Below are 20451 nucleotides of genomic sequence, written 5' to 3'. Positions count from 1 at the left end.
TGTTGCCTCTAGACCTTATTTTATGTTTTTTTTTGTAAAATGCATAAATGAATGAGGCATGAATATTTACCTCTCATCTATTTTGTAACTAATTTGGCTCCATTTATTTCAGGTGACAGTTTAAAGAGCTTATGAAGTCTTCCTTTCGTTCTCTTTAAGTTGAGATGCGATATCAATAAAATGCCTCAAATTGCAATCCTGGATACATCACAGCCTTCAGTTGACTTTAGCAACATTAAGAAGATAGCTAAATGTATTTTTATTCAAGTGTATTTTGCTAACTATAAAATACCGTAGCGTCAAGTGTTTGTAATACCAATTACAAATTACATTTTTAAGAACTAATTGAGTTAGAAACACCAAATAAATATTTGTATTTCAATTACAAGTAATTCAAATACTGCCCCACCGCGGCTATCCTAGCAACAACAGTTAACTACAAAACTATAATTAAAAAAATGTATTGAAAGTTAGGAATTAAATTTACGGAAAATCTACAATTAAAAATCACTTTAAATAGTTCTTCTTATTACTTCAGAAATATACTCTAGGTCAAAAGTATCAATTTTACTGTGGGAATAAAATACCAAATGGTTTTGCATAACCATTTTAAAAAAGAATTTTCCTTTGATATCACTGACTTACCACCAAGCATTAAGTAAGGTATTAATCTTTACGAATTTATAAAGTGTGAACTACCAATGAGAGCACAGTAACAGAAAAACTTACACCGTCTTGTTACCCGTGTGATTGAAATTGAATGACTCATCTTACCGTTATATTTTATACTCCCTCCTACTAAAGGCTCCACGTTTTGTAAATGGCGTCTACATATGATGTAGTAATAACTAAGTAAAAAGTTTATTTTCATCTCAATAACCAAAACCATAATATATTCAAAAAACTGGTCATCATTAAATCCGCTTAGCCTTGATTGACTTCTGACATAAAAATATTAATCCAATAATCTCTAAGACTACCAGTTGGCACAGAAAATAGCTAAACGAATTGATCCAGTCACACAACATTAATCTCATCAGAATGCTGAATCAGCAGAATATTAAACTCACATGTGGAACCGAAAGTACTAAGTACAACTTCCAATAGTATAGCCGTATTCACATGGAAGAAACCTAGAACGTATTAGGTGTAGAAATAATTTTCTATAATTTGAAAAAATTGGCCAAAAAATAAATATTAAAAAAAATTAATGGACGTTATTAAATGATGAACCCTTTCTATATATATGTATACTATATGTTACCAGAAAGGAATAAGTAGTAAATAGTAATTAACAATATTTGTAGTAACATATTTCCCATTAAATGCCAATATCTTAATGAACGAAACTAATTTGTAGTTTCGATAAATGAATTTGACGTAAATATAGATACCATATCATCCGTATAGGGTGGAAAACAATAAAAATTAACGAAGAAACTAGTCAAAACTAATATTTTTCAGTGTTGTCCGAAATACTAAACAAATGAAGGAACAACAAAAGACAAACGTCCATAGTGCCGTATCTGATCGCCACTAAGTATTTACAATCGTTTTGACGATTCTCTTCGCTCCGAATTGGTGTCGTATATCTTCTCCGAGCAACCGTAAAACAATTTAATTCGGCCACACAACTTAATAATTACCTCATGAAAAGAGTTAAATAATTTACAGCACTATCAAATCTCGTCGCGTCGCCATTTATCACCCGAAATGCTTATTTAATAGTGTCGGGCGTCGTCGGCTTTACACGAAGTTAAGGGATTCAACTGGCGACGTTGCCATACCGCCGCAAATTTACGAACAGTTTCGAACAAAATTTAATACCGGCCTCTGTAGTGTTAATAACAAACTTCCGAGTTTCTCCGTAATATAAAACTGAAAAATAATAATGTTTAAAATATATTAACTAATATATGTCATCGTTTAAATATATTGGAGGAGACAACTCGGTTGATGTAATTCCTATCGGTTAACGTGGCAACGCCGCGCGCTCCTCCGTTCTGGGTTCATAAATTCAAACTCAACAAGTAGTCCATATACCGTGGCGGTTATATTGTTATTACCGTGCTTATGGTTGCTAGCAGATGTAAATTCAGACTCTATTAGTTTAATCGTTGTTTTATAACCCTTATTTGAGTCGATTTTATGGGATTTCCGAACGTCTGTCGATTAAGCGACGGAGAAAAATGAGATTTTTTACGTTTATGTTCAGCGTTTTACGGATAATCGACGTAATTGGGTTTGAATACTTTGTCTTTAGGTGTTTAGACGTTTTTTTTACGATTTAGGACCATATTAACGAATAATTGAACTAATTTTGCTTTAGCAGAAATGTATTCTTTCATTTTATGTAATACACACTTTTGTAAATAACGGCCTTCGGCTAACGGCTTTCTAACTTCTAATGCGTTTATGAGTATCCAGAATATTTATATTTTTGATTAGTGGTATTGTGCTCTAATGGGATTCTTTCCAGATTTCTGAATCCCTGGTATTGCATACAAGGCTTGCTGCATTTTTTCTTCCACTGTTTTATACAGTTGGTATAGAACCAGTACATGAATATTAGACATTTTCTTATTAAGGAATTGGACCCATTATTGACAAAATAAAACAAGGTGGAAATCCTTGATTCATTCGGGCAGTACATGAAGATGATCAAGCGTAATAAACCCGAGTTTTTGCGTCGATATGTGACAATGCATGAAACATTGTTTCCCTCCGAAGTCCAATCGACAGTCATCTGGGACTGCAGACGATGAACCCGCTCTAAAGCGTGGGAAAACGCAACAGTAGAGTGGCAAAGTCTGTATTTTGGGAAGCGTATGGAATAATTTTCATTGACTACCTTGAAAAAGGAAGGGCCGTCAACAGCGACTATTACGTAGCGTTATTGGACCGTTTAAAGGACGAAATCGCCGAAAAACAGCCTCATTTGAAGAAAAAGCTGCTTCACCAAGACAATGCACCGTGTAACAAGTCAGTAAAAACGATAGCAAAAATCTATAAATTAGGCTTCGAATTGCTACCTCATCCGCCGTGTTCCCCAGATCTGGCTCCCAGTGACTATTTCCTGTTCTCAGATCTCAAAAGAATGCTCGCTGGGAAGAAATTCGTCGAATGAAGAGGAGATTGCCGAAAATGAAGCCCATTTTGAAGCAAAGGACAAATCGTACTATAAAAATGGTATCGAAGAGTCGGAGGGTCGCTATAATCAGTGTATCACCCTTGAAAGGTATTATGTTGAATAAAAAAAACTAATTTTGCCAAAAAAATTTGTTTTTCTATGGTAGGCCTGGGACTTTTCAATTGACCTGTTAGTATTATTATCGCAAATAACAAACCATCAGCACGCAACACTTTTAGACATTATTATGTAACAAAGTTTCATTAAAAAAAATTAAGACATTTTAGTGAAAAGTATTTTAAACAATTAGATTGATCACGCATACAAAATACTTGTTTTATTTCATAATTTTGGAAAGTCCTGCTTCCTGAAAAAGAAAAAAATTTTCTTAAAATGAAATAGATAAAATTTATCTGAGACACTTAATTTATCTGAAGGCTTTAAACATAAAGAAATAGACGAAATATGTCATATATGAATTAAATATATCAAAAACAAGCTAAATATGATATATCTATGATTAGATCATCAGAATTTCTAAACTTTTACAATCATTACTATCCACAATGATCACTTGAAGAGTGGGAGCGCATCAACAATGTTGAATAGCAAGGTTCAAAATTCTAATTTAATTGAATATAATTTATTAAAGTTACTCACGCTGATTGCATTATTATCAGAACCTATCGTTATCAATTCTAATTGGTTCATTTCATTGACAGTTATATAGATAGAAAAATGTCAAAGTGAAGTCGTAACATGACAACGCACGATCGAATGATGGAAAACCTATGAAAGTCTACTTAAAAATACTTCATTGAAAAATCCTATCCCACTTGTCATTTTCATCAGATCTCATCCCTTTTACATGGACTAATCTTTTGCAAGTAATAGCATTCTTGACAAGAGCCCCTTGGGCTAGGTTCAAAAAACTTGGAAATAAAACATTTCCATAAAAACAGTGAGCAACATTTTTCAATAGTTTCTCTAGCTACCAATTTATTTATTAATCAAATACTAATTCATAAAATATGTTAATATAACGTATTTAATTATTTATTCAAGTAAGAGGCACATATAAAATATATTTATATACAAAAATCCAAAAAATATTTGCAACATCTTTATCAAACAAAATTTTACGACCGGTTAAAACAAAAATAAATGTAAAAATTTACTTAGTCATTTGGTCAGAGTGAAAGCCAGTTAATTTTAATTTCATGCCAAAAAAAAACTGACAAATAAACTTATTATTTTCGTATTTTTAATTTCCGTACCACCTAGTTTCCTTGGAAAACTGTAACGTAACAAGGTTGACATTTGTGCAATTCGAAATCACAAAACAGCTATAAACCCAGAATTTTAGAATTCCACTGGTAAACCGTAAATGTCTCTTTTCACCAATTAACTTTTCAAAATGTGTTTCCCCAATTATATCTCAAATTTAATTGTACAGTTATATTTTAGAAATGACAAGCTTTTTAAAATATCTGTAGAATATTGGGTGATACGTGAATATTATAGAATTTATTTTAGCAAAATTGAAATAATCAAAATAATATTATTTTAATATATTTAATTAAAAATTATTATTAGGATTATGATTTATAACTACAAAAAAATAGCTAAATATTTGCTATAAAAAAAATTATGATAAAATCAGAATTTGAAAACCATAAATAACACAATGTATCCATCTATCTTGGAATTTATTAAGATACCGATATCCCTAACAATCCTGTTGTTTCCCTGATATGATATATCACACCTCATGAAGTTTACCCTTAAATAGGGCCAATGATTAAGTTGCAACTAATAGAGAACGAAGAAAAAATATACCATTTTCTTCCAACAATGGAACACTCAAACTAAATTAGAGGCAATATTTCATATATCTGAAAAAGCCGCCATCACACCAGCTGGGAGCGTTCTAATTCCCAGCCTCCCTAGTCCCCACTAAACCGCATTTCTTTGTTCTGCCGTTTCCCGAAAACATCAAGCAGGCGACGCGTATCACATTTCCACGCATATGATCTCATCGCTCATCATTTTTTTCTCTATATCGTCGGTTTTTTTTCCTCTCCACTCTGCTGTCTAATCCGAATAAGTGATTAGAACAACTTAATCCAGCCGTCCGAAAGATGTACCGCAACGTTTGACAAATGTCCCCGCATTAATTTCAATGTAGGGTACCGTCTCGGACACCCCGATGCGACGGGTACCATCTGAAAATTGAGCTATAGACGATTGCGTAATTCCCGAAAGGGCCGCAGTAAATCTACGTCAAAAATTTGACGGTTTACCACCTTGCCTGACGTCAGCGGAAAGAAAGCAGATGAAAGATCGAGAAGGGCAGCGAGGGAGGGGTTGGTAGAATTGCGTTTCGTTGTATCATCGTGAAACATTTCTCAGGTGAAAGGACTTTGGAATTCATTATCAACGGCTGCTTTTGTTCCAGATACACGTTGATTTATTACCTGACCTATCCGGATAATCTGGTCTGGTTTTGGTGGAAAAGATATCGATAACAGGTAGTACTAATATAAAAACCTTTAACTTCATGCATATTAAAACAGAGATATTGTTAGTAATTTTCGTCAAACATTTCAACGATTTTAACATTAACTTGTCGGCTGTGGAACGAAAAAGTTGAAGCATTTCAATATTTCATCTAGCATAAGAACGAAACAAAATGTAATGATTAAATCGAATTTAATCTGAATGTATTAAAACGTCGTTGGTAACAGAGGAACAAAATGCAATCGAGTGCGACTTATGTCGTGAGTGATGGTCATAGTCCGTGAAGCAAATTCTTCAGCTCTGAAAGGAGTTTGAATTCATAAATCAGCCAAGAAACTTCATAAATCAGCGATAGTTGGATGATATTTATCTTGAGATACAAAAGAAATTTTGTTCATGTATTATCTCCAAACTGTCAAAAAGCTCAGATTACACTCGTATATCTAATTAGCAAAATACGAGTTGTTTTAATATAAAACAAAGAAGTCTTTAAAAAAAAACACCACAATGATGGGACCAATAAATAGGGCAACCTTTAGAATATTTACATATATTGAACTACTAGTAAAATATTGCAAGTTATCCAGGAACAATGATTTCTCAAAAAATCAAATGTTGAGCTCACAAAAATTCCTTTAAAATAACGTAAACGCAAGTAAAATGTCAGTATTTACTTTTTGGTCCAATATTTAAAAAGAAATATGTCATCAGCCAATTAATTATGTAAGAACAATAATGCATAAGGTTGGAGAAAACTAATATCCGTATCTAGAAAAGTGTTTCCAAATTTAAAGTCGCAAATCTTTAATATTATTTATTCGATAAAGCCTATAGTACATACGTGTTTGAAAGCTAAAACTCCAAAACACATATAGATAACATAAACAATAATAGATATAAAGGCAGTATCATCAGGCATTTTTGTTAATTTTAGGCATCCTGTAATCTTCATCGATTCTATACTCTTGTATTTTCAAATATTTCCAAATTTTCCCGTTGTTGTTTATAAGAATAGTGGTTAGGTACTATTTTTTTATTAATTTTATGTTTACATTATTCCTGGTTTAATTCATATATTGATTTGTTACTTCATAAAGAATATTAGCACCCGAAAAGTATGAATTATTATTAGTAACACTAATTTTATAGATTGCTAAGGAACATAAATTAATTTATGTTAAATAATATGAAAACACTGAGCAATATGACGTAGTTTGGGTAAGTGCAATATGCGAAAAGGACTGCCGGTACTGCTACAAAGGAAAAATCTGTTTAAATTTATACAATTACCAGTGTCTTGAAAATAATAGCAAAGCTATAGTACACATTCATGTTGTCCGGTTTTTTTTATCAGGGAAGGAGCCCTACCACAACTATAACAACAAAAATATGAGTGGAATTGATGAAGATTGTTTGCAGAAGACTATATACTATATATATAGTGTGTGCATTTTTAAACCATTTTACATAAAACAGTTTCAAATCCAAATGACTGATGTTCCATTGAGAATCTGCGGTTGAAACAAAACCAAACCATTTTTTATAAAAATTATAAAATATTGTCTGTTTTTTTATCAGGGAAGGAGCCCTACCACAACTATAACAACAAAAATATGAATGGAATTGATGAAGATTGTTTGCAGAAGACTATATACTATATATATAGTGTGTGCATTTTTAAACCATTTTACATAAAACAGTTTCAAATCTAAATGACTGATGTTCCATTGAGAATCTGCTGTTGAAACAAAACCAAACCATTTTTTATAAAAATTATAAAATATTGTCTGTTTTTTTATCAGGGAAGGAGCCCTACCACAACTATAACAACAAAAATATGAATGGAATTGATGAAGATTGTTTGCAGAAGACTATATACTATATATATAGTGTGCACATTTTTAAACCATTTTACAAAAAACAGTTTCAAATCTAAATTACTGATGTTCCATTGAGAATCTGCTGTTGAAACAAAACCAAACCATTTTTTATAAAAATTATAAAATATTGTCTGTTTTTTTATCAGGGAAGGAGCCCTACCACAACTATAACAACAAAAATATGAATGGAATTGATGAAGATTGTTTGCAGAAGACTATATACTATATATATAGTGTGCACATTTTTAAACCATTTTACAAAAAACAGTTTCAAATCTAAATGACTGATGTTCCATTGAGAATCTGCTGTAGAAACAAAACCAAACCATTTTTTATAAAAATTATAAAAAGGATTATAAAAAGTGTATTATATATGATGATAATGTGCGAAAAATATCGTGGTCGAACTGCCAAGAAACTTCACAACGGTTAAAAAACCGTAACTGACGCCATGAATAAATGTTTGGTGGGATTTGACAGGATGAACTGTTCGAAAACTGACCAAACATTAATTCAACTATCTACTGCTATTAACTAAGGCAATTGAAGCAAGTGATTTAAAAATATATCAAAAATGATCAATAGAAAAGGTATTGTTTTCTTTCAGAACACACATATCATTTATGAGTCGGTGAAATTGACGGAGATACATGTTTTCGGTTTCTATTGGTGTCTCTTTCTTTCTCTTCATTTTTTTACCCAGAATTTTCAGATGTCATGAAAATAGTAAATAGCCTTGAATAAAACGCCACGTATATGAAAATCTCGAAAAAAACCCAATTTACTTTTCCCCAGCATTATTAAAAAGTCTGATCATATCAAAGGTATAGTCAATATAAAACCCTAATTAATGATAATAAGAAATATATGAAAGTAATGAAAAGAAACTTTCCCCCTTTGCATGTGAAATATGGCTCGACATTACAATAATAACCGTGAAAAGTTTAAAAATAAAAATTTCTCATTTTATTTTATTTAAGTTTAAAGATATTAGGAAAACGAAATGCTTAAAATAAGGCAAAAATAAATACAAAATTAATAGTACATAAAATATTTAATAATTTGTGATTGAACAAAACTGATTAATTAGAAAACACATCCGTCAAATTAAGATTCGTTGATTAGTATTAGGAACTTGTCGATCAATAAGAGTGAGAACCAAATAAATCTAAAATAATGGAAAAAAATATACAATCAGTATTGTAATAAGAAGGTAACGAAAGCCGTCAATATTAAAAACAAAACACGATGATTGATGAATAACATGAATAATGAAATAAATAGTCGGATAATTCGAAACTGTTATATATTAATTTATTTCGACTATTAGTTTTTTTTCCTTGAGGGGAAAAAACCAAGCAGAAACGTTTTCTTAATGGCGAAGATTTTAATTGAAGGTCATTCCGTTTAACACGCGAAACAATCGTTTACTTTAATTATCGTTCCATTTTGGGACCTTTTCCATAAAAAAAAACGGAAACATTCAATCGCAAGGAACTAACGACCAGGAAAAAAAGGAAACTAATTAGGAATAAATATTTTTTGGCTATCTACCGAAAATACGAAGATGAAAGACAAGCTACTGGGTCTTATCTTCTTCAATTTATGGATAACGGTATGACGATTTAACATCCATTAGGGAAAGAAGATAATGGAAACTGGTAGTAGGTGTAGTTGAGATATGGAAGTTTGATAAATGTATATATAGAGGAGAACTTACCAAATTGACTTCTCATCCATGGATAAAGTGGACTGGGCAAAGCTGCGGCAGTATTATTAGGTGGTTGTTGACCTTGCTGCTGTTGCTGCATCGGTGGTTGTTGATGGGGAGCTTGCTGATGCATATTGGGGTTCTGTTGGTTGCCATAGAGCATGTGCTGCTGCTGATGGTGGGCCTGGTGGTGTTGCGGATGCTGCTCCTGCATATGGTGCCCCATATGATGGTTGGTGAGATTCTGCGACGTGTCCAAGGGCGGACTACCCGTGGGTCCAAGGACGCCGTTCTGACTCACCGCCGCCGCCTGCAGCTTACAGCTGGCGTACACCACTGGGGTCTGGTGGCCATTTGGGGCGGCCGTCGTGCCCATATGACCCATGGCACTTGGACTGTCCGGTCTGTAGCCTTGGGCTCCATCCATCTGTTGCTGCGCGTTGTAGTAGCCAGCGTTCCGGATATCCATGCGGTCGTAGGGGGGGAAACGGGGATAGGGCATACCCTGAGGGGGCTGACCGGCGGCCGGTGGTCCTCCATAGTGGTGAGGCGGGATACCCTGTCGCAGACCCACCACCGAAGGGTCAGCGGCGCAGGCGCTCGGGTCGCCCTGAACGGCACCGCCACCTTGCGGCACCTGACCGTAATGATGCTGTTGATGTTCGGCGGACACCACGCCACCATTTCTCATGTCCGGCATGTAATTAGCGAAATACGAACTCATACTATTGCCGTGGGATTATCGCGCGCTCAACTTTGTTTCGGGAAAAAATAAAACACCTCGATTAACCGATATCACATCAGACCATATACACTGGAACTTTACATCGCACAAATACACCAACACTGATTCCGAATTGCGCTGATTCTTTTTTATTATCACAGGACACTATAGATTTAACGTAAGGGAGGGAGAAGAGGTTCGGGGCTACCGTTCGTGTTGAGGAAGGGAATTCACCAGATCCAAATCGCGATCCAATCAATCACCAAGAACACCACAATGTCTCACAGGTCCCTGAAACAAAACAAAAACCATTAGTATCATATATACTGATAGTGAGCAATATGATAAAACTAGTTTAGCTTTAATAAACATTAAAAATTGGTAAATTCTGTATATAATTATTAAACATATTCTATTTGATATATGCTCATGATCTCATATATAAACATTCAGTAACATAGTAAATGGATTTAAAAGAAAACTGTACACAACAGTGCACCTTCATTGAAGAGAGTTATTTCGAAATTTTAAGGCAAACGGCTGAACGAAAGTTGGCTCACCAGACCTATAAATTCATTTTGAAGGATTTGCAACAGTTGGTGTTGCTGTATATTATTCGCGTCGGGTAGATTTGTAGCCAACTTCATGTTGAAGCATCACCTTTCAGTATGTCTCAATAAAAAATCTTCCAGTGCAATGGAAATGTTTGAATTTGTGCAGGGTAAATTGCTTTTGCGGGAAATTTTACCTTTTCGTTTCAATTTAGAGAATTAAATCGAATTTAAGTCATCGAATGCACCTTTCGATGACTTAAAAGCGATGACTTTGACACCATAGGCAAATAGCGTTCTGGACGATCAACAAGACTTGAACACGAGGATTTGAAGGCATTTCTTGGTGAAACTATCAAATCGATCCATCTAAAATCTTGGATATTGGTCATACATGGAATGCTGCTTCGACGGCAAAATCGGAAAGACCTTTTGCCTCGTGTTATTACTGGTGAAAAAAGTGAGTCTACTACGATAATTCAAAGTAAAGAACATCTTAGGGACCACTTGATCGTACATTAACATCAACAGAAACACTACATGTCCATGGCTCCAAGCTCTATCTGTATTTGGCGGGGATCAGCTTGGTATGATATACTATAAATCCTAATGAAACTATCATTAGGGATCGTTGTCGACTACAATTGATGCATTTGAACCGAGCACCGTGCGGGCAGAGAAAAACGGGCAGAATATGAGCAAAAACAGAACAATGTTGAAAACGCTACCCCACCGGTCATATTCTCCAGACCTTACTGCTTCTGCTTGTGTCATTACTGCTTGTTCCGATCAATGAATCGTGACCTGTCTCAGCAGTGCTTCACTTCTTTTGAGGATACCAAAAAAGCCTCAAAATAAACATCAATCTTTGGAGATAAACTCCGTAAATTGCCTGAAAAATGGAGAAAAGTACTCGCTATCGATGGACAATACTTTGAATAAAATACATAGTACCGATTCGTCACAATAAAGCTTCAAATTTTAAAACAGTCCTTTAAAAATAATTTATAGGCCAAACATAATTCATTATCATATTAACGGTCCTTATAAAATAAGTTATATAGATAATTTAAAAAACAAAAGGACTAAGAAAGGGCACCCATATTAAATTATAAAATCATTATATTATCATATAATTTTATACAAATTTCTGTAATAAATTCATTTATGTTATTTTGGATATAATTTATGTATTTTATGCATATGTTTTTCGCTTAATTTATGTTCGTTGGAATACTTGTTTCTTCTTCTATTAATTAATGTCGGACAGAGCTTCGGAAAAGAGCGAAAGTATTTAACTAGCAAAATATAACCATATATAATAATAATTAGTTAATATTAATGGATATATGGAAATGCATATAAAAATAACGATTAGTAAATATTTATTGATAATCCAGACATCCTGTTAACCTGTTCATATTGGATGAGCACTTGTCGGTACGTCCCCATAGTTTAAGGTTAGCTTCTATTTAGTCTTCTAGTCGGTTGACCATCCAATTATTCACGAAACTATCACCAACACAATACGCACGAACGAAGGCGAGAGAAAAAAACCAGGATCGGGATGGCAAGTATGCAAATAAATAAAACCCGAGCTTGACAACTAGTCGGTTTCAATTGCACCCATTGCCACTGTGTGCACTAGGAATCGGCGACAACAATTAAGCGTTAACAAGACCAAATGCGATACAAAGGCCGTGTAGCTGCCGCCGATGTGTCAGTGGTGACTATTCGGTCCTCGGACGACGAAAAACTAAGCAAATGAGTGACAAAATGACTGACACATGCAAAATGGGGCCTCATAATTAGATTTTTACGCTTCGTATCCACACGTGGTCGCAGTGCGGGCTCCTCAGCTAGCCAAGGAGCCAGTCGTTTCCGAAGCCAATGAATTTTTGTCGACGGAGCATCACTGGCCCGAGATTAATTGGCATTTTCACGTTCGATGAGCATCTGAAGGAATACGAAATGGCAAGAGCGCTGCCACCAAATACCGAAATGACTGGAAATAAATAGGACTCCTTTAAATTGACTGGAAGAATAACGACTGGACATTTTTTTTCTAGTCTTTGATGCTCGAATTATTCGAATAATAGATCTCATTAGGACCCAACAATCTTTTTCGTGTCATAGTATCAATCAATTTGCTAACACATATGTTATTTCACTATCTGTCTCTGCCTATAATAAATATCAGTTATAATTAATTGCGTTCAAAGTTATTTTTTACTAATATTCTTACAATAACATGGTTGATATTGAAAATCAATACTCAAAAAAAGAGGAAAGGATTCTGTCTTCAACCACTCACCGACTATTACCACTAGTCATCTATTAACTGTTTTATAACGAAAACATTACTACTATTTTCAGGTTATTTTTCTATAAAATTTAGCTAAAAACTAGAGAATAACTAACATTACATTGTCTTATATTTGAATTATAGAATGAGATTGCAGGTGTACGATACAAATTATATTGCTAGTACATGCGAAATTGCTATAGTACTTCAGGCTGCCAACAAATCACATTACTTTATATATTATTTAATTATTATTATCTAATTAAAACACAGAATAGCGTTTAAAAAGACTCTGTCTAATAATGTTTGTATGTTATCTTGCAATAGTAATAAATATTTGGTTAAATTCGATAATTCAAACATGGGAATCCAAGCAAGGTGAACAAGAAGCGCCGTTTTATAAATATCTTACATAAAATGTATTCTTCTCCCATGAATGAAACAGTTTTTATAGATAAATTGTTATTTATGAAACTCCCTTTTTTATAACTTATATCAAGAACTATATATCAAGTAGTACCATATAAAAAAACAGCTAAATATCTTAGATATCTTTTGATGTTAAACTCAGGTGGAAGCGACATGTTAAGAAAACACTTAAAGCAGAAGTAAAAAATATATATACTGATTATAGGGCAGATATTCAGCCCCGTCGGTATATAATAAGATTTTGCTTTAGCAACAAGTCTTGAAACCATTCTACTTATGGCGTTCAACTCGGGGGTTGTACCAGCCGATGCAACAGAAATATTACACAAAGGCTCTAAAACAAGGAACAGTGATGTATTGTTAATTCCCCATGGTATATTCTTAATAATCTTAATTAAGACCTGAATGTAGAAACTATCGATAATGTTATCAAGGATTATGCCCAAAGATATGAACAGAAGCTCAATCAGCAGGTTATTGTTGAGGTTCTCCGGCTGCTATATATTGATAGATTAGTCAGAACATTAAACCGTTTGATCTAATTTAGAGAAGTTATTAATGAAACTTCGTGAACACTAAAAACACTGACATAGATGTTAAGCCCAAAGTGCCCATCGTAGAAGTAGTACTTTGTAATTTTCAAACCGTAGCAAATTAGGATAAAAATTAATAGCTTATTAGTGTTAGTTTACTGGATTCTTAGGATAAATAATAATAAAAAAGATAAGGCACTTTCCAAATAATTTTTAATCCAATATCCTTATATTTACGTATACAACTCAACTAGGAACATATTTGTTAAATAACAATAATATAAATGATTTTTTTTTCAACAAAAATTACATAATAAAGAAAACTGAATAAACAATTAAGTATTCCAGACTATTTGTAAGGACTATCTTGTCAATTTTGCAGTATTTTTCGGTAGTCTATATAAGATTTAAAAATGTTTTCAATATCGTTTTTATTAAAACTATTAAAAAGTTTATTAATAATTGCACCCACCACCCATGAATTTTGAATATTTATTTAGAACTTCCTTTTCTAGCCCTTAATTATGTTTCTGTTTTCGTGTAAATCTTGAGTAAGTGTCGCAATATATTTTATATATTATACAATTAGCATTTGAGTGATGACGCAGCTATAATGTTAATGGTCTGTGATTTTATGCTGTAAATAAGGAGGGTTTAATCCAACATACAGTTTGCACATCTTCGATATACAGAAAACACTTCGGCATTCTTTTGTAAAATAATTCGAAGGTCTCTGTAGTACAAAATCCAAAAACTTTTTCATTAACACCACAATAATCACTTACATTTTTAACATTTTTACAAAAATGGCATTGATTTTCTGACATGATTCTGCGATAACATAAAGCATAATGCGTAATTAAATGACAACAAAACTGACGTGTTGATCTCGTTCTCTTCCTCTTCCGAGCACGTTATTTTGTTTCATATTATATCGATATTCTCAGTTACCACAACAAATGAAAGCTAACATATAAGCTACATATAAATGGAAAACAAATGTCACAATCTACAAGGAAAAAACATTTGAAATTACAAAAGTTCAATAGATATATCATGTTTGATAAGTGAATTATTATTTTTCTATAAATAGCTTAAATCATTAAAAGTGTTCTTGACTATATTAGGCCAACTAACACTGACTGATTACCTATCATTATTACCCAAACATTAATACATAACATGTATCTAATATAACTATTAAGAATTTTAATTGCCCACAAAAAAAGTGAACAAGTAAGATTTTATAAGATATATAAAAATGTAAAATATTTAAGTATAGAAAAGTTGTGAATGGATAGAGAAAGGAAAATGGGTTGTGAGAGAAAGAGAGATAGAAATACCAGCATAAATTATTATTGGTAACTTTTTAATTGTATCAACGAGAACTGAACACATGTCGGTAAAACGAATAGTAAATGTCGAAACTGAACTGGTATTTCTGGCCAGGTACCGGTCGGAATAATGAGGTCAAAATCGAAACAGTGTGGCAATCAACCCCCGTTTGACAAATCCGAAAGAACTAATGCCGACAATGTCGTAACGACCTGAACAACGACAACGGTCGTGGGTAGCCGGGCAATTTTTCAATAAGTTAGCAGCGTTATTAATATTAAAATATCCAGTAGTGTAATAACGCGATATAGAAATTAATCCATTTACAACGCCTTCTAGACTAATTTATACCGCACGGATATATCGGTCTGGTCTGAACACTGTTCGTTTTTATCGTTGATATAAATTTTCTGGATACTGTTTCGACATAGGGCGATTACCGACTAGTTCTAGTTTCGTAACAGGCTTAACTAATAATGTATAGCGTCCATTTTAGTCCATATTATATTTATTTCCGCGGAAATGGGAGAATAAACAAAATTTCAATTTCTGGTACGTCTCTAGTTGCCATTTAATCGGTATTTATTGATAACGCTACAAAACAGAGGACATCTAGAAACTAGTACTTCAAACAAAAAGATAATCTTAGTGTAAAATACAGTGTAATACTTATATTATTTACATATTACACCTATTTTTCTTTTGTTTATTTGAATTTTAAACAGACTTAGCGTTATTTGTAGGGAATTTTATTTTACTTCTTTAGTTTCAAGAATTCTGAAGATATAGGACACATCAGTTGTTTTTATAAACATAGAGTTATTTTGATTTAAGTGAATTAAGTCGTACTAAGACGCACTTGGTATTCAATACAGAATCATCATAATCATCATATCATAAAATAATTCTAGGACAATAATATCTATAAAGTTTTTAACAAATAATAATTAAAATAAATAATAAATGAATGTTCAAAATCACCTAAAACAACAACAAAACAATTAGAAAGAACAGGTGTATTTTAATTTGCACTGTATTTTTGGTTTAAAGTAGGTATTCTCAAATAAACTACATTGTCTGCTATTTTTTTTTGATTTTCAGCTCTTTGTACATTTTTGTGAAAAAATCAATGATGCTAACGTTTGTACTATATGTCTATATGTTAACTAATAAGACAGTTTTATTTGTTATATTTTAAGGTCTCCTTTTTACCAACCAAAATAACAAAACAAAAATCGATATAATTTTACAATAAAAATAAGTTTTAACGTCACTATTCATGATTGTTTTTATTATTCGAGTTTTATTTAATGTTAAATGGATATTACCAATGGAAATAATTAAAAATTGATTTTTATACTATAACAATTAAGCTCTAACAAACATCCCAGCAGCGGAATCCAAATTAACTTGGTAGTTTCTTCATATCTTTCTTTATTACTTTCACTTTAATGGCATCTTCTTGTTAATATCACTGTGAACTAATCAATTATTATGATTTTTGAATTAAATAATACGAATGGTATTTTAAATAAACGAAGGTTAGCGTTTCGTATTTCTCATTATAAAACTAATAAAACGTTTTATTTGTTATATTTTAAAGTCTCCTTTTTACCAACAAGAGTTTATCTGTAGTTCCATCACCTTTATACCTACCTACTAGCGAGTGACCACCTCAGAGACAACTACCGAAGACATAATGAACTGATATGATACAAATTCGACAATAATGTTATTATATATTGTTCGAATTAACAAATTTTGTTCTTAAACTAAAATGTATTTCTATAAACGAAAAAGCTTATTCCTGAAAACTCTTTAACATAATCATCAACGTTAGGAGTAGTCTAATATAGATAACATCAAAAGAGCATAACAGGTGAGGAATAAAATCAATTAAAAGCTCTCTGTAAATTATTAAATAAATAGACTAAGAATCCTTACTTAAAAGAAAGCATTGTCTATTATTGATGTAATAGAAGGTAATTTTAAAGTAATTGGAACAGTGGAAAGAAGTTTTTCTAGTGTGCTCGGCACCAAACGATTTGTCACGTTGTTCCGCATACGTACACACACACACATGCAATTCGTTAGGGGCAGTGAAGCAATGAGACATTACGGTTGCTTCTGCCTTTTCGCCAAGCGAACAGTCTTTTTTACAGAACATCCACGACATAGGCGTCGAGTTGTTCTACATATCAATTGAACTACCTTTGAAATATTGCTGATTTTGTTATTGTCATAATTACTGTTATTAAATTTCATAGTTGTTCAAAATATTGACTATAAAAGAAACAGAATAGTATTACTTAATACTTATTTAATAATGATAACAAATATTTTATACATTTCAACAGCAATAAAAATAAAATTAATATCAAAATTATATAATTAGGACTCCAACTTGAACTGACCCTATTATATTGGTGAACTAAGATAGCCACAATTATCCAGCAAGCCATAAATTAAGGAAGCTGTCGTTCTTTATTCGTTTCCACTCCAAATACCGCTATATAATAGATGAGTTCTCCATAATCCAAATTATAGCTTCGATATATTCGGTATCTATGTCGATTCACTGGCCCCACCACCACTTCCCTGACCCATCACCGCACCACCCCACCCCTATCGTGTTCTTTCTCTGTCCGGCATTTTCTGTTTTTTTTTCCTCTCGACTGCCTCTAGATTTATGGCCGCTGAGAGGATCCAGCCCTGACGCCGTTTGTGATTTGAAAAATTTAAAGGGTGGCAAATTGAAAAGTTCTGCTCTCCCCCTACACCTCCCTGTCCCAACGCTGACTCTGAGTAATTTTAATTGATTCTGAAAATTGTCGACGTCAGATATTTATTTTGTATATATATATATATATACATACAAAATAGACTTATCCTTTAAGATCTAGCATGCCGTTCTATTTGTTTTGATCGTGTATTTGAACACAACCCTACACTGTCAACTAATTTAGAAAACCCAGTGTGTTAGTTGACATAATTGAAATATATATTTGCCATATATTTACAAATTAGATGCATCAGATGTGTTTACTGAAATAAAAAGTTTAATAAACCAATTTAATCAATTTTGATGTAAACCATCTGTTGCTGTACCAAAACATATTTGCATAGTAGATTGCTTAGTAATTCACAACTAAATGGTGGCCCTTGCTTCGGAATTTAAAGTTTTATAAATATTTTCACAACTAGCTCATTATACATGTCTCACAAGAAGGTGTCATTTGCGTTAGTTTTATTCTCTTTTTCCAAATTTTCTTTTCTCTAAATCTCTTCAATTGATTTTTGATGTTGCTAAATTTTAATAATTGCTGAAATAAAGTAAACATCAAGAATGCGTTCAATAATAATGAAACACAAAACCGAACAAAATATTCCTCAGGACAGGACATCAATACAACATCTAGTGATATATTCAATTTATAAACATAACAAATTATAAATAATTGGACATATTTAATGAATTTTAATGGCGTTTTGATGATAAACATGCAAAGGCAATTTGTTAATCAAAAATCACATCGATAATAAAAATAAACTTACATTATTATTTTTGTTTATTATTTTAATCAGTTTAATCCAAGCTTTTTACTGATATCACTGTGTACTATATCACTACAGTGATGTTTTTAATTTAAATAAATATTCCTAATTATATAAATATATGTTATCGTTATATAGCATTCTGCGATGAAAATACCTAATTACATCCAATATATTCAAGGGTTCCGCAAGGTAGTATACTGGGTCCAATACTATATCTTCTATATACAGCCGATCTATCCACCTCAAAAATATCCACTGTGGTAACATACGCAGGAGTCACAGCAATCTTAGCATCTCAAGAAGATCGAGTCACAGCATCAATGAACCTACAAAGTCACGTGGAGCAAATACAACTAGGGTTAAAGACATGGCGCATTAAAGCGAATAAAACAAAATCCACCCATACAACTGTTACCCTGCGTAGAAGAACATGTCCACCAGTGAATATCAATCATTGATAACTTACCCAAGCAAACGATGTTAATATCTTGGTATGCATTTAGATCGACGTCTAATCTGGAAGAAGCACATACTCTCTAAACGAAAACAACTTGGGCTTAAATTATATCAAATGTGGCTCATCAGGCGCGAATCCAAGTTATCATTTGATAACGAGGTATCTAGTATATAAGACTGTATCAGTCTATACTCAAGCCTATTTGGTTATATGAAATCCAACTATGGATCCCGCTTTTAGGATAGGAAAATATGATGCAGCTTGAAATAAAATTAGCAAAACAGAAGAAGCAAAATATCTAATTAACAAACTTAGACTATATATTGTTAATTACTGGTGACAAAAAATATGTTCAGTAATAAAGAGCATACAAAATTTTATCTTTTTTTAAAGAAATGAATAATAATAGAGTTGTTGTTATTGCGTGTTCGTTTTCAATACATCTAAATTCCCCGGTATCGATCTTAGAGTTATAAATCGATCACGGCGAAAGTTTCCATCACGATCAACCGCGATGGAACCGGACGTGTCCTATCCCGACACGACCAGAAAGAAAAACAGGAAACTATATCCTGTTTGGTCCCGCGCTCCTATCCACTCCCTACTGAAATATGCCGAACGATAATTGGACGAAAGGTCGAAAATGAGATTTGCATGTAAATAGTGAACGAGGTCCCGACGGTGTACCAACTTTTAATTTAATCAAAGAACTTGGCACTCTGGGGTGTGTTTCGGACTGGGGCGGCAGGCGAAGGGTTGCGGGGAACCGGAGACGGGACGGGGGAAGAGCGAAAAGCAAAAGGGTGAGGTGTGAACGGTGTCGGTTTTAGCGGTGCTAGTCTCGGGGGTCAATTAATATTCACCCGGACCGGTGAAACAAATGAAAATACCGACAAGCATTGGCGTAACTATACGCCAAAAGGCCGGAATAGAATCAGTAAGCTTTATATGTATTCATGTAATATTTCTGATTTTTTTTACCTTTTGCTTTGATTCGCATATATTCGCATATACATTTATACATTTTTTAAATTACATATTACATTAGATATACTTAGGACAACCTCTATTATACAAATTAGTTTATGACTATGGAACATCCTGTTCCAGCTTTCATCAATTTTGATATAAAAGATATATTTTAATTTGCAGGCCAAATGGGTTTTCTTTTTCATGATTTTACTCAATTTGGAACTGCATTATATTTGATATAAGATGTACTTAGGACAAATTTCTGTCATGTTTTACCACGAAATCTTTAATAACTTAGATATATTCAACTAACCCCCCCCCCCCCTCGGTACTACAAGACCTGGGG

At 33.0% G+C, this 20451-nt stretch overlaps 1 protein-coding gene across 5 annotated transcripts in view; it reads right to left on the bottom strand.

The window, feature by feature from the left end:
- The window catches only part of Ptl (prothoraxless), a 295597-nt gene that overhangs the window by 21809 nt on the left and 253337 nt on the right, over positions 1-20451 (bottom strand). For all 5 annotated transcript variants that reach the window (XM_076410284.1, XM_076410274.1, XM_076410264.1 and 2 more), the window contains one exon: positions 9251-10256. In XM_076410284.1, coding sequence (XP_076266399.1) covers positions 9251-9965 — 715 coding nt within the window. In that variant the 5' untranslated portion in view covers positions 9966-10256. The remainder of the gene's footprint in view (positions 1-9250; positions 10257-20451) is intronic.

Source organism: Rhynchophorus ferrugineus, unplaced genomic scaffold (genome assembly GCF_030347505.1).
Source record: "Rhynchophorus ferrugineus isolate W39M unplaced genomic scaffold, kcgeb_rfMv2 rfM1, whole genome shotgun sequence".
NCBI lineage: Eukaryota > Metazoa > Arthropoda > Insecta > Coleoptera > Curculionidae > Rhynchophorus > Rhynchophorus ferrugineus.
This window is presented reverse-complemented; position numbering and strand designations above follow the sequence as displayed.